The sequence below is a fragment of the Ornithorhynchus anatinus genome, chromosome 14 (assembly GCF_004115215.2).
Source record: "Ornithorhynchus anatinus isolate Pmale09 chromosome 14, mOrnAna1.pri.v4, whole genome shotgun sequence".
In the NCBI taxonomy this organism is placed as follows: Eukaryota; Metazoa; Chordata; class Mammalia; order Monotremata; family Ornithorhynchidae; genus Ornithorhynchus; species Ornithorhynchus anatinus.
The window spans coordinates 14,676,753-14,691,594 of NC_041741.1; the positions used below are offsets into that span (position 1 = coordinate 14,676,753).

The window sequence follows — 14,842 nt, forward strand, 5'->3', positions numbered from 1 at the left end:
CTCTCGGCCTCTCTTGTAAAGCCTCTGGATTCACCTTCAGTGACTACTGTATATACTGCTTTCACTGGGCTCCAGGGAAGGGGCTGGAGTGGATCGCTGGGATATGTAACCAAGCTCATTCATAAGCTACAGAATATGCCTCAAAGGTGAAAGGCAGATTCACCATCTCCAGGGATAACGCAACAGCTAGCTGCATCTGCAAATGAGCAGCCTGAAAACCAAGGACAAGGACTTGTATTATTGTGTAAGAGAGAGACACATGGTGCGGGGCAGTGACTGTGTGCCCAGACACAAACCTTCCCCTACAGTTGGTCAAGAGGATGCTGGGCATCAGGGGGCACTCAACATCCACTGAGTCACCAGGACCCCAGTTCAAGGAGCAGATGGAGAGCAAGTGTTCAGTGCCTGTGGTTTCCTCTTCCTGCTCAGCACACAACTTTCCCCCAGGGCCAATACACTCCTCACTGAGGCTGTTACCTTTAAGCGCTTTTATGTGTACAATTCCTGGTGAGGTGGCCGTTAACACCAAGATTATAACTCTGTCCATCACACAGCTCAGTTCCTGTGAAAAACTGAAAAGTTTGCCATTGGGCTGAGCCAATGTCCTATGAGGAAACTCTCAGCCCTGGAATCCAGGGGATTCATGCTGCCCCATAAATTATACATCCCCACGCTAATCCACATCTCTTCCCAACCAAAATTTATAGCCCTATTTCCAGCTTCCTATCATCTGCTCCCTGTTTCCCATCCTCAGCAGCTCAAACAGGCAGTTTTCATCAGGGACCCTGAGCCCGCTAGCTCTCATGAACACCCATTGTCCTTAGGGGAAAGCTGCCTCGACTCTCAGATTGTCCCCATTACAACTCCTGGGATCTGGACATTGAACTCAGAGTCTTGCAGTGGGGAGGAGAACTGCCTCAGGATGAGGTACATTCCTCTCATCTTCATCACTGCAAGAGAAATGGGAGATGGTGGAGGGGCACTTTTTACCAGAATCTCCACCCCTTATTGACCTGTCCCCAACCATCCCATGCTAGTTAGGTGGACCTGGGCAGGAGAAGATGTAACAATGTCACACCTCGAGGAGGCAGGAAGAGGTAGGAAGAGGCTCAGGATCAAGGGGACCTGGACTGGTGAACACTGGTGGTCAGGACAGAATCCATCTTAGGCAAGGAGATTGGGTGTTTGCCAAGAGTTTCTTGGGGTAGAGATACAGACAGGAGAATATCGTTTCTCACATTATCAAAATGTGTCCTACTTTAATTTAGGGGTCTGACATTAAAAAGTTATCCACACTTGACCATGTAGTGGGATTTCAGTTTGTATATCATTTGCTAACTGAAAACATTTTGGAACTAAGTTGTTTGCTGGGTTCATTAGTGAGTCTTTTCCTTCTAGATTTTTCCAACTGGAATCTGTTCTGCCACCACTGTGACTTCTTCAGGGGGTAGTGACATTCCCTGTCTGCCTCCTAACTTTGCTATGGTTTCTGAGGACTCACATCTGAGCAGCAGATCAGTAATTGAGGAATTCCTATGATTTGAATGCCAGTTTGTAGAGGATTGAGTATTTGAAGGCAGACAGTCTTTGGTTCTTTTTTTTCCCCTCAATCACAGTGTGATTCATCTCATTCCTACCAATGCCTGAAGATATCTCTCTCTGCATCGCTGGGAATATGACTAGGGCTTCTGCTGAACCCCTCTGTTTGAGGCAGAGGGCAGGGACTCAATCCCAGGAGGTGGCCGCTGTGCCTTTATAGAGAGGAGGAGATGCAAATTAGACTCCTCCAGTCCTAATTAAAACCTGCAAGGTCCCTGTCCCTGTAGCTCTGGGAAAGGAACCCCAGATCCTCTCTCTCTGCTGCTCCCTTCCTGCCCCCAGAACTGTCCTCATAGCCCTCACCATGCAGTTTGCCTTCAGTCTGCTTTCTATCCTGGCCCTGCTCCAAGGTAAATGGGAAAAGATGTGACTAATACAAATAACATATGTGAGTGAGTGAATCTGTTTTGATGACTGATGCTGTTTCTGTGTTTCAGGTGTGCAGGGTGATGTCCAGCTGGTGGAGTCTGGGGGAGACTTGAGACAGCCTGGCGGGTCTCTGAGCCTCTCCTGTAAAGCCTCTGGATTGACTAACAGCTACTACTACATGCACTGGGTCCGCCAGGCTCCAGGGAAGGGGCTCGAGTGGGTCGCTCAAGTTCATAAGGATGGTGGTAGCACCAAATATGCAGACTCTGTGAAAGGCCGATTCACCATCTCCTGGGATAAGTCCAGCAGCCTCCTGAGTTTGCAGATGAACAGCCTGAAAACCGAGGACACGGCCCTGTATTACTGTGCTGCAGACATAATGAGAGAAATTACATTCTCTGCCTGTCAGAAACCCTGGGAGGATTTCTGGGCTGCAGCTGGCTGGGGGAACAGAGCAGTAGAGACCACAGACAATAGCCCTGGCTCCTAAGACTAATCATTAATTCTATTATTAATGCTGTTCACAATTCCAAAACAAGCCCTAGCCCAAAATCCCACTGGTATGTAAAATTAAATGGGAACCAGAGCCCGATTTTTTCTACATCTAATGAATATCTAAGAAAATCTCCTCAACACAGCCAGACAAGTGGCCCTGCAATTCAGATAAAATATAAACCTAATGGAATCAATCCTGAGATATTTCAAAATTCACAGATTACTATGCAGTGTTTGCAATTTTGTCAGTAAATACAATACTTTTTAGAAATGTGATCCCACTATACTCAGGCAGCAAACCAATACAGACCTCCCGAGAACCACACAGATAGGCTCTGGTGCAGGGAAGGAGACACAGAGGAGCGGAAACAGGATGCAAATGAAGGGAGGCCTGCTGATGCCTGGGAAGAGTGTGTGCATTCATAGGATATAAACACACAGGAATCATCTTTACATGAAAGTGAAGGAGACTGCTTACTCAGCCCAGAAAAGTATCAAAAGCAGAAACTAAAAATGATAAGATTAGTTAGTTCAAAGGATTTAAGCAAATACTAGAATAAAACATAACCTTTCCCTACTCTTTCACTTATTCAGAATATAGCTGTGGTGCCCAGCTTCCTATGAAACAGCAGAAATTCACATAGATATTTCCTATGGATTCAGGCCTACCATGAAATTCTTAGGTCCCAGGCAGAATTAGGGCCTCTTCATGGATCATGTTCAGTGGGAGAATGAAAACTTTTTCAACCTTTCTGGCCCTCTCCACTTGCCACTTTCCTCAAGCCTTTCTGTGGAATTGGCTCAGCTCCAGTTGATGTTATCAGGAGGGCAGTTTCTCCCAGGTGACTAGCATTGATGTACAGGGTGTTTCCCTCAAGCAGGCCTAGGGAAGTCTGCAGCTGATCTTCCAGGTCAAGATGCACTTTACCTATTCCAGGCCTTCAACTATCTGGACAGACCATCTCACGGGAGCCTCTCCTCCAATTGGCCTTTCCTAAATAAACTCTCAATCTCTCTTCTCCCTCTCCCTTTTCTGATGCCCTTGCACTTGTGTTTGCTCCCTTTATTCACCCCTCCATCAGCCCCACAGCACTTTGATTCAAATCCATAACATATTTATGTTAATGTCTGATAGAATGAATGAATGAATCTGCCCCCCGTGCATTGTGGGACAGTGTCCAGCTTTGGTCACAGGCTTCAGGAAGTCTGGTAGTATGCAGTTTGGCCTAGTGGAAAAAGCATCAGCCTGGGAGTCAGAACGATCTCGGTCTTAATCCCAGCTCTGCCAGGTGTCTGCTGTATGACCTTGGACAAGTCACTTCAATTCTCTGTGCCTCAGTTACCTCATCTGTAGTGGAGATTAAGACTATGACCTCCAGCTGAGACAAGGACTGTGTCCAACTTTATTAGCTTGTATCTAGCCCAGCATTCGGTACACTGCCTGGCACATAGTAATCATAGTAATCAGGAGGATGCTGTTTGGCAAAGAAAGTCAGTCAGTAGTATTTATTGAATACTTATTGCATGCAGAGTACTGTACTAAGCATTTGGGAGAGCACAGTAGTCATTCATTGCTGAGAAACCACTAAGGTCCTTACCTTAGCTTAGAAAAATAAAGCCTGGTAGAGTGACCAGCTTCCCAGTGTAGGCCAACACACAACCTCAGTTTCCTTCAGTCTTCATTCAATCTGTATTGCTCTATGACACTGAAGTGACTGATAACCATCTGTGAGTCTTGTTGGGTCTCAGGACTGAGGCATCAACACACAGTAGCTCCAGGTAGAGTAGTATATTAGTCACGTTTCCCTGGTAAATTCACACTCCAGTTTCCATGTCCCTGCTTGCATTCTTGACATTGAGCACGACATATGTTGAACAAGACATGCAAGACTACATAGCCTGGCTTTAAGCTGATTGTTGGATAAACAGGGACCTTTCAGCTATGGCACTTCCAAAAAACACTTTTGCCTGACTAATCTATCTTTTATATTTTCTAAGCCTGCATTTTTCCATTTGTAAATTGGGAATATTTTTCTGTTTTTCAAAACTTATTTTGGGGGTGGGGGGGCTGTCACAAGGTGGGAAATGTTGATTGGAGGTAGTAGGGAGGTCTGACTCAAAATGGCTGTATGGAGGACATTTACCCACAGTGTCACTCAGTCTGTAACCACAGCTTACCCATGTCAGATCCATGTCCATCCCCAAGGAATTCAGATAATTCTTGCATAATGAAGACTTGACCAGAGCTGAGGGCACAGGCAAAAATCAGTTCTCTCCATCCCTTAAAAAGCACAGGACAGACTTCCCCAAGCACAGAGGTCTCCTCTTGTAAACTGGAGTGGGACTCCTTCATGCAAATCCCACCCAACCCCTACCCAAAACTCCCAGATGAAATAGCTCCATGCTGGGAAGGGTCATTTCTTTCTTGAGCCTGGCCTGGAGGTCTCTGGGAAGACATGGTTTTCCTGGTCTAGAAGAACATGAAATCCTGGTGGCTGCACCTTTCTCTGCTGACAGCTCCCAGCTGTGTCTGTATGATTTCAGAAAGAGGGAGATGGAGAACAAGTCTCTCCTGTGTGGCATTCACTGTGTCTCTTCTTGTTCCCAGGGGTCCTGTCTGAGATCCAGCTGACAGAGTCTGGCCCAGGAATTATGAAGCCCTCAGAGTCCCTCAGACTCTCCTGTGTGCTCTCCAGCTTCTCCATCACAACTAGTGTTTACTACCTGCAATGGATCCGTTAGTTCGAGGAGAATGGGCTGGAGTGGATGGGGTAGATAGCTAGTTTATCAAGGCAGCACCAGCTATGCCTCTTCTTTCAAGAGTCGATCCTCCATCTCCAGAGACACTTTGAAGAATGAGTTCTCTCTGCAGCTGAACGGCATGACACCCTCAGACAAGGCAGTGTATTACTGTGCAAGACACACAGTGCAGGAAAGTGAGTCTGATCCCAGGCACAAAATTCCTCTCCAGGTGATTAGGAGGAGGCTGGGCTAAAGGGGGTGCTCAGGATCCACTGAGCACATGTAGCCCAGTTCCAGGAGCAGGTGGAGAATGTGGCAGAGAAGGAGTTTCTTTTCAGTTTCTGTGGTTTCCTCTCACTGCCCAACACACAATTTTCTCCCAGGGATCACCCCCTCCTTCCTGACGCTGTTACCTTTATGGCCCTTTAAGTGTGCAGTTCCTGCTACAGTGGATGTTAAAAAAGGGATAATAATTCTGTTCATCATGCATCTCAATGCCTGGGTGAAATGCTGGGAATCAGAAGAAGGTGGTTTCTCACATTAGGGAAGTGTGTCCTGCTTTAATTTAGGGGTCTGATATAATAATAATGTTGGTATTTGTTAAGCGCTTACTAGGTGCCGAGCACTGTTCTAAGCGCTGGGGGAGATACAGGGTCATCAGGTTGTCCCACTTGGGGCTCATACACTTTTAATCCCCATCTTACAGATGAGGGAACTGAGGCACAGGGAAGTTAAGTGACTTGCCCACAGTCACACAGCTGACAAGTGGCAGAGCTGGGAGTAGAACTCATGACCTCTGACTCCGAAGCCCAGGCACTTTCCATGGAGCCACGCTGCTTCTCCGATATTAAAAAGCTATCCACACTAGACCATGTGGTGGACTTGGGTTTTTAGATCATTTGCTAACTGAAAACATTTTGGAACTAAGTTGTTAGCCAGGTTCATTAGTGAGTTTTTCCAACTGGAATGTGTTCTTCCACCATTGTGACTTCTTCCGGGTGTAGTAACATTCCCTGTCTGCCTTCCAACTTTGCTATTGTTTCTGAGGACTCACGTCTGAGCAGCAGAACAGTAATCAAGAAATTCATATGGTTTGAATCCCAGTTTGTAGAGGATTGAGCATCAGAAGGCAGACAGTCTCTGGGGTTTTTTTTCTCAATCGCGGTGCGATTCATCTTATTCCTACCAATGCCTGAAGGTATCTCTCTCTGCATCTCTGGGAATCTGATCAGGGCTTCTGCTAGACCCTTCTGTCTGAGGCAGAGGGCAGGGACTCAATCACAGGAGGTGGCTGCTGTGCCTTTTTAGAGAGGAGGAAATGCAAATTAGACCCCTCCAGCCCTGATTAAAGCCTGTAGGGCCCCTGTCCCTGCAGCTCTGGGAGAGGAGCCCCACATCCTCTGTCTCTGCTGATCCCTTTCTGTCCTCAGAACTGTCCTCATAGTCCCCACCATGCAGTCTGTCCTCAGTCTGCTTTCCATCCTGACCCTGCTCCAAGGTAAATGGGGGAAGATGTGACTAATGTAAATAGCATATGTGAGTTAGTGAATTTGTTTTTACAACTGATGCTTTTTCTGTGTTTCAGGTGTGCAGGGTGATGTCCAGCTGGTGGAGTCCGGGGGAGACTTGAAACAGCCTGGCGGGTCTCTGCGCCTCTCATGTAAAGCCTCTGGATTGACCAGCAGCTACTACAACATGATTTGGGTCCGCCAGGCTCCAGGGAAGGGGCTGGAATGGGTCGCTAGCATTTATAATTATGATAGTAGCACTTACTATGCGGACTCTGTGAAAGGACGATTCACTATCTCCTGGGACAAGGCCAACAGCCTCCTGAGTTTGCAAATGAACAGCCTGAAAACCGAGGACACGGCCCTCTATTACTGTGCTGTAGGCACAGTGAGATAAACCACATTCTGTGCCTGTCAGAAACCCTGGGAGGATTCCTAGGCTGCAGCTGGCTGGGGAAGCAGAGCAGCAGAGACGACAGACAACAGCCCTGGCCTCTAAGACTAACCGTTAATTATATTAATAAGGATGTAAATCGGGATGTAAAATTAAATGGGAACCAGAGCTTGATTTTTTCTACAGCTAATGAATATCTATGAAGATCCCTTCAAGGCAGCCAGACAGTGGCCATGCAATTCAGATTAAATGTAAACCTAATGGAATCAATCCTGAAATATATTTCAAAATTCACAGATTACTATGCAACGCTTTCAATTATGTCAGTAAATATAATACTTTGTAGAAATGTGATCCCAACATACTCAGACAACAAACCAACACAGACCTCCAGAGACCCACACAGACAGGCTGTGGTGCAGGGAAGGAGACACGGAGGGGAAGAAGCAAGAAACAAAGGAAGGGAGGAGGTCTGATACCTGGGAAAAGTGTGTGTATTCATAGGCTATAAACACACGAGAACGACCCTTAAGCATGATAGGGAAGGAGCCTGCTTATTCAGTCCAGAAAAGTATCAAAAGTAGAAACTTAAAATGCTAAGAATAGTTGGTTCAAAGGATTAAAGCAAATACTAGAATAAAACAAAACCTTTCCCTCATCTTTCACTTGTTCATAATGTGGCTGTTGTTCCCAGCTTCCTATGAAACAGCAGTAATTCACATAGATATTTCCCATGATTTCAGGCCTACCATAAAATTCGTATGTTCCAGGCTGAATTCGGGCCTCTTCTTGGATCATGTTCAGTTGGAGGATGAAAGATCTGCATTCCTGGTCTGGAGCTCCTTAAATCTTTCTGCCCCCTCTCCACTTGCCACTTTCCCCAAGCCCTTCTCCGGAATTGGCTGAGCTCCAGCTTATGTCATCAGGTGGGCAGGTTCTCCTAGGTGACTGGCATTGATGTAGAGGGTGTTTCTCTCAGGCAGACCCTGGGAAGTCTGCAGCTGATCTTCCAGGTCAAGGTGCATTTAACTTATTCCAGGTCTTCAACTGTCTGGACAGATAATGACAAGGGAGCCTCTCCTCCAAGTGGCCTTTCCTAAATAAGCCTTCAATTCATCTTCTCCCACTCCCTTTTCTGCTGCCCTTGCACTTGAGTTTGCTCCCTTTATTCACCCCTCCATCAGCCCCACAGCTCTTTTATTCATACCCATAAGATATTTATTTATATTAATGTTTGCTTCCTCCTTCATGCTGTAAGTTTCTTTTGGGCAGGAAATGGGTCTACCTGCACTCTCCCAAAAATGTAGTTCAATGCTATGCATGCAGGAAGTGTTCAATAAATATGGCTGATTGGGTGCTTTGTACAACTGGGAGAGCATTTGTCATAAGTGTATTTGCAACTCATTTTCATTGATGGTACTTTCACAGAAGAACTCATTCATTCATTCAATTGTATTTACTGAGTAATCACTATGTGCAGAGCACTGTATTAACCTCTTGGAATGTACAATTCGGCAACAGATAGAGACAATCCCTGCCCATTGATGGGCTCACACGGGGCTGAACAGATCCAGCAGGATGGCTGCAGTTTCTGCTTGCAGGTCTGTCTCTATTTTTTCTGCAGTCTGTCTCTGTGTCTCCCTAGGTCCACAGAGTCTCAGCTCAGGGAGACCATTTCCACTTCCCACTGCTACCCTGCCTAATGTCCATGGTCTCCCATCAGTTCATGCTATGTTGCATGGTTTGAGGTAGTGTTTTGCACCATCTTAATAACATGATTTCCTCCCTACCCATGCACATGTGTCCTATTTGGTTTCCCCACACAGCAGTAACTTGTGCATCTTGCTAGCACCCATTCTCAGCACTTGCCCACCCTGTGATGCAGGAAAGCTTCAATTCCATATGGCATTTGATTCTTGCTTGTTTCACAACCTCCATTAATTTCCCCAAAGCTTTGCTGGCCTTCTTCATTCAGTATTTTATTGATCTGCCCCCGTTTAGACTGTGAGACCTTTGTTGGTCAGGAATTGCCTCTATCTGCTGCAAAATGATACATTCCATATGCTTACTACAGTGCTCTGCACATAGTAATGCTCAATATATACGATTGAATGAATGAATCTGCTCCCCTGTGCATTGTGGGACAGTGTCCATCTTAGGTCTCAGGTTTCAGGAAGTCTGGTAATATGCAGTTTGGCCTAGTGGAAAGAGCAACAGCCTGGGAGTCAGAACGATCTTGGTCCTAATCCCAGCTCTGCCATGTGTCTGCTGTATGACCTGGGACAAGTCACTTCAATTCTGGGTGCCTCAGTTACCTCATCTCTAGTGGAGATTAAGACTGTGAAATCCAATTGTGACAAGGACTGTATCCAACCTTATTAGCTTGCATCTAGCCCAGCATTCAGTACACTGTCTGGCACATAGTAATCACTTAAATAGCATAGGAAAAAAAGCCTGGGAGCATGGCCAGCTTCCCAGTGTAGGCCAGCACTCCTCAGTTTACTTCAGTCTTCATTCAATCCATATTGCTCTACGACACGAAGTGACAGATAATCACCTGTGAGTCTGGTTGGGTCTTAGGACACAGGCATCAACACGCAGCAGCTCCAGGTTGCGTGATAAATTGGTCATGTGTCCCTCATAAATTCGGACTCCAGTTTCCATGTCCCTGGTTGCATTTTGAAATGGAGCATGACCCATGTTGAACAAGACCTGCAAGACTACATAGCCCAGCTTTAACCTGACTCTGGGATAAACAGGGACTTTTCAGCCAAGGCACCTCCAAAAAAAAACTTTTGCTTGACTAATCCTGCATTTTTCCATTTGTAAATTGAGAATATTTTTCTTTTTTTCAAAATCTATTTTCGGGGGGAAGGTTGTCACAAGGTGGGAAATGATGATTGGAGGTAGTGGGGAGTTCTGAGTCGAAATGGCTGTATGGAAGGAATTTACCCACAGTGTCACTCAGTCTGTAACCACAGTCTACCTATGTCAGATCCAGGTCCATCCCCAGTGAATTGAGATAATTCTTGGATAATGAAGTCTTGACCAGAGCTGAGGGCACAGGCAAAAATCAATTCTCTCCATCCCTTAGAAAGCACAGGACAGACTTCCTCAAGCACAGAGCCCTCCCCTTTTTAACTGGAGTGAGACTCCCCAGTGCAAATCCCCCCCACCCCCCACCCAAGGCTCCCAGGTGAAATAGCCCCAGATTTGGGGGTCAGAGGAGGAGCAGAGGTGATAGTGTATTACACCTGTAAAGGGGAGGTGGAGCAAGGGACCCAAGGGCAGGGGTGGGGACCCTCTTGGATTGGGAAAGATTAGTGTTTGCTGATTGTGTTTTGGGGTTGAGGTCAAAAAGTAGGGAAGGTTGTCTTTTACATCGATGAAGCATGCTTCATTTTAATTTAGGGGTCTGATACTAAAAGGTTATCCACAGCTTACAGTATTTGGGACATCCCTTTGGAGTATATTCACTACATCAGCTGAAATGTTTTGGAACTTCTTTGCTTCCTAAGTTTATTGGTGAGTCTCTTTCCTGCAGGTTTCTCCAACGGCAGTATGTTCTGCCACTGTTCAGTCACAACACTGTGACTGATTCTTAAGAGTAGAGTGACATTCCCTGTCTTTATCTCCAACTTTGCCATAATTTTTGAGCTCTCAGGTCTGATGAGCTGTAGCACAGTAATTTATGTGGATTGAATGACAATTTTTGGAAGGGGGAGCATCAGAAAGGGGATATCCTTAGTCTTTTTTCCCCAGTCATAACATGATTTTTCTCATTCTTGCCAATGTCCACTAGCATCTCTGTCTACATCTCCAGGAATTGGGAACTATGCCTCCGCTGTGTCCTCATTTCTGTGCCTGAGGCAATGATCTGGCCACCTATTTCATCACAAAAATCAACACAATCAGGTCTGAGCTCCCCAAAGTCACCCCTCCACCTCTCCCCTCCCCCCCACCAACCCTCTCCCCTACTTTTCCATCCTTCCCTGCAGTATCCTCAGAGGAGATCTCCTCCCTCCTCGCAAGTGCCACCCCCTCCACCTGCGCTTCAGACCCCATTCCCTCTCACCTTATTAAAACCATCGCCCCTGCCCTCCTCACTTCCTTAACTTCTATTTTTAACTACTCAATCTCCAATGGCTCCTTCCCCTCTGCCTTCAAACATGCCCACGTCTCCCCCATCCTAAAAAAACCTGCTCTTGACCCCATTTCCCCCTCCAGTTATCGCTCTATCTCCCTACTAGCCTTCCTTTCCAAAATCCTAGAACGAGTCGTCTACAGTCGCTGCTTAGAATTCCTTAACTCCCATTCTCTCATGGACCCCCTCCAATCTGGCTTCCGTCCCCTCCACTCTACCGAGACTGCTCTCTCTAAGGTCACCCATGACCTCCTTCTTGCCAAATCCAATGGTTCCTACTCCATTCTAATCCTCCTTGACCTCTCTGCTGCCTTTGACACTGTCGACCATCCCCTCCTCCTCCATACCTTATCTCACCTTGGCTTCACGGACTCCGTCCTCTCCTGGTTCTCTTATCTCTCTGGCCAGTCATTCTCGGTCTCATTCGCTGGCGCCTCCTCCCCCTCCCATCCTTTAACTGTTGGAGTTCCTCAAGGGTCAGTTCTTGGCCCTCTTCTGTTCTCCATTTACACTCACTCCCTTAATGAACTCATTCGCTCTCACAGCTTTGACTACCATCTCTACACAGATGACACGCAGATCTACATCTCCGCCCCTGTCCTCTCCCCCTCCCTTCAGGCTCGCATCTCCTCCTGCCTCTGGGATGTCTCCACCTGGATGTTGGCCCGCCACCTAAAACTCAACATGAGCAAGACTGAGCTCCTCATCTTCCCTCCCAAACCCGGTCCTCTCCCAGACTTCCCTATCACCGTGGATGGCACGACCATCCTTCCCGTCTCTCGGGCCCGCAATCTCGGTGTCATCCTTGACTCGTCTCTCTCATTCACCCTACACATCCTATCCATTACCGAGACCTGCCGGTTTCACCTTTACAATATTGCCAAGATCCGCCCTTTCCTCTCCACCCGAACGGCTACCTTACTGCTACGGGCTCTCGTTATATCCCGGCTAGACTACTGTGTCAGCCTTCTCTCTGACCTCCCTTCCTCCTCTCTCGCCCCACTCCAGTCTATTCTTCACTCCGCTGCCCGGCTCATCTTCCTGCAGAAACGTTCTGGGCATGCCACTCCCCTTCTTAAACACCTCCAGTGGTTCAACCTCCGCTCCAAACAAAAACTCCTCACTCTAGGCTTCGAGGTTCTACATCACCTTGCCCCTTCCTACCTCTCCTCCCTTCTCTCTTTCTACCGCCCACCCCGCACGCTCCGCTTCTCCGCCGCCCACCTCCTCGCCATCCCTTGGTCTCGCCTATCCCGCCGTCGACCCCTGGGCCACGTCCTCCCGCGGTCCTGGAACGCCCTCCCTCCTCACCTCCGCCAAACTAATTCTCTTCCCCTCTTCAAAACCCTACTTAAAACTCACCTCCTCCAAGAGGCCTTCCCAGAGTGAGCTCCCCTTCTCCCTCTACTCCCTCTACCACCCCCCCTCCACCTCTCCGTAGCTTAACCCTCTTTTCTCCCCATTTCCCTCTGCTCCTCCCCCTCTCCCTTGCCATCCCCTCAGCACTGTACTCGTCTGCTCAACTGTATATATTTTCATTACCCTATTTATTTTGTTAATTTTGTTAATGAAATGTACATCACCTTAATTCTATTTAGTTGCCATTGTTTTTACGAGATATTCTTCCCCTCGACTCTATTTATTGCCATTGTTCTTGTCTGTCCATCTCCCCCGATTAGACCTTAAGCCCGTCAAACGGCAGGGACTGTCTCTATCTGTTGCCGACTTGTTCATCCCAAGCGCTTAGTACAGTGCTCTGCACATAGTAAGCGCTCAATAAATACTATTGAATGAATGAATGGAGAACTTAGCCCTAGGGGGCAACTGCTGTGCCCTTATAGGGAGGAGGAGAGGCAAATAGGGATACTCCAGCCCTGACTAAAACCCGCAAGGCCACTGTTCCTACAGCTCTGGGAAAGGAGCCCCAGCTCCATTGTCAGTGTCATTCCTCTTCTGCTCCAGAGCTGTGCCCAAAGTCCCCACCATGCAATCTGCCCTTACTTTTGTTTCCATCCTGTCCCTGCTCCAAGATAATTTGGCAAAAGATGTGAGACATGGGTAACTGGTGTGTGTGTGCTGGTTTGTGTGTGTGTGTGTGTCTGTGTGTGTGTGACTGTTCTCATAACCCACACTATCTCTGTGTTTGCAGGTGTATTGGGAGAGGTTCACCTGGTGGGGTCTGGGGGAGATGTGACACAGCCCGAGGGGTCTCTGCCTCTCTTGTAAAGCCTCTGGTTTCACCTTCAGAGACTACTGCATGTACTGGCTCTGCCAGGCTCCGGGGAAGGGGCTGGAGTGGGTCGCTGCGATACGTAACCAAGCACATTCACAAACTACAGAATATGCCTCGTCGGTGAAAGACAGATTCACCATCTCCAGATAACGCCAACAGCTTGCTTCATCTGCAAAGAACAGCCTGAAAACCGAGGACACGGCCCTGTATTACTGTGTAAGAGAGAGACACACGTTAGGGGGCAGTGAGGGTGTGCCAGACACAAACCTTCCCCCCCGCAGGCAGTCAGGAGGGGCCTGGGCATCAGGGGCCGCTCAGCACCCACTGAGCCATCAGGAGCCCAGTTTGAGGAGCAGATTGAGAGCGAGAGTGTTCAGTGTGTGCTGTTTCCTCTCCTTACCCAGCACACAACTTTCCCCCACGGACAATACACTGTTCCTGAGGCTGTTAGTTTAGCCTTAAGCGCTTTAATGTGTGCAATTGCTGGTAAGGTGGCCATTGCAATTGCTGGTAAGGTGGCCATTAACATATCACCCTGTCCATCACACAGCTCAATTCCTTTGAAAAGCTAAAACGTTTGCAATTGGGCTGAGCCAGTGTCCTGTTAGGGAACTCTCAGCCCTGGGATCCAGGGGATTCACACTGCCCCATAAATTGTAACATGCCTACACTAATTCACATCTCTACCTGACCAAAGTTTATAGCCTAATTCCAGCTTCCTGTTATCCCCACCTTTCCACATCCCCAGGGGCTCAGCCAGGCAGAGTTCATCAGGGATCCTGAGCCCACTAGCTCTCATGAACACCCACTGTCCCTAGGGGAAAGCTGCCTCATCTCTCACAGACTGTCCCTATTACAACCTCCTGGGTTCTGGACATTGAACTCAGAGTCTTGCAGTGGGAGGAGAACTGCGTAAAAGGATGAGGCAAATTCCTCTCATCTTCATCACTGCAGAGAAATGGGAGATAGTGAAGGGGCACTTTTTACCAGAATCTCCACCCCTTAATGACTTGTCCCCTATGACTTGTCCCCTACCCTCCCATGCTAGGTCGGTGGACCTGAGCAGCAGCAGGTGTGATAGTCACACCAGGAGGAGGAAGGAAGAGGCACAGGGTTGGGGGGACCTGGACTGGGGAACCCTCGTGGTCAGGACAGAGACCATCTTAGGAAAGGGAGGTTGGGTGTTTGCCGAGAGTGTCTTGGGGTAGAGATACAGACAGACAGGAGAAGGTGGTTTCTCAGATTAGCAAAGTGTTTGCAGCTTTAATTTAGGGGTCTGAGATTGAAAAGTTATCCTCACTGGATCGTGTGGTGGGACTTTAGTTTGTAGATCAATTGCTAACTGAAAACAGTTTGGA

At 47.6% G+C, this 14,842-nt stretch overlaps 1 long non-coding RNA gene and 2 gene segments (V, D, J or C); 2 read left to right on the forward strand and 1 right to left on the reverse strand.

The window, feature by feature from the left end:
* Positions 1-1,712: 1,712 nt before the first annotated feature.
* Positions 1,713-2,569, forward strand: LOC100681918. The segment is given in 2 exon segments: positions 1,713-1,949; positions 2,037-2,569. Coding segments are annotated over 2 exon segments (468 nt in total).
* Positions 1,985-8,028, reverse strand: LOC114816514. Its single transcript, XR_003764297.2, has 2 exons — positions 7,857-8,028; positions 1,985-2,302 (listed from the first exon to the last, which is right to left on the reverse strand). It is a non-coding gene; the product is annotated as an uncharacterized LOC114816514 (long non-coding RNA).
* Positions 6,583-14,842, forward strand: part of LOC100076640 — a 343,932-nt gene continuing 335,672 nt past the window's right edge. Inside the window, 2 exon segments of the C gene segment in view lie at positions 6,583-6,703; positions 6,791-7,096. Of these exon segments, the coding sequence occupies positions 6,658-6,703; positions 6,791-7,096 (352 nt within the window).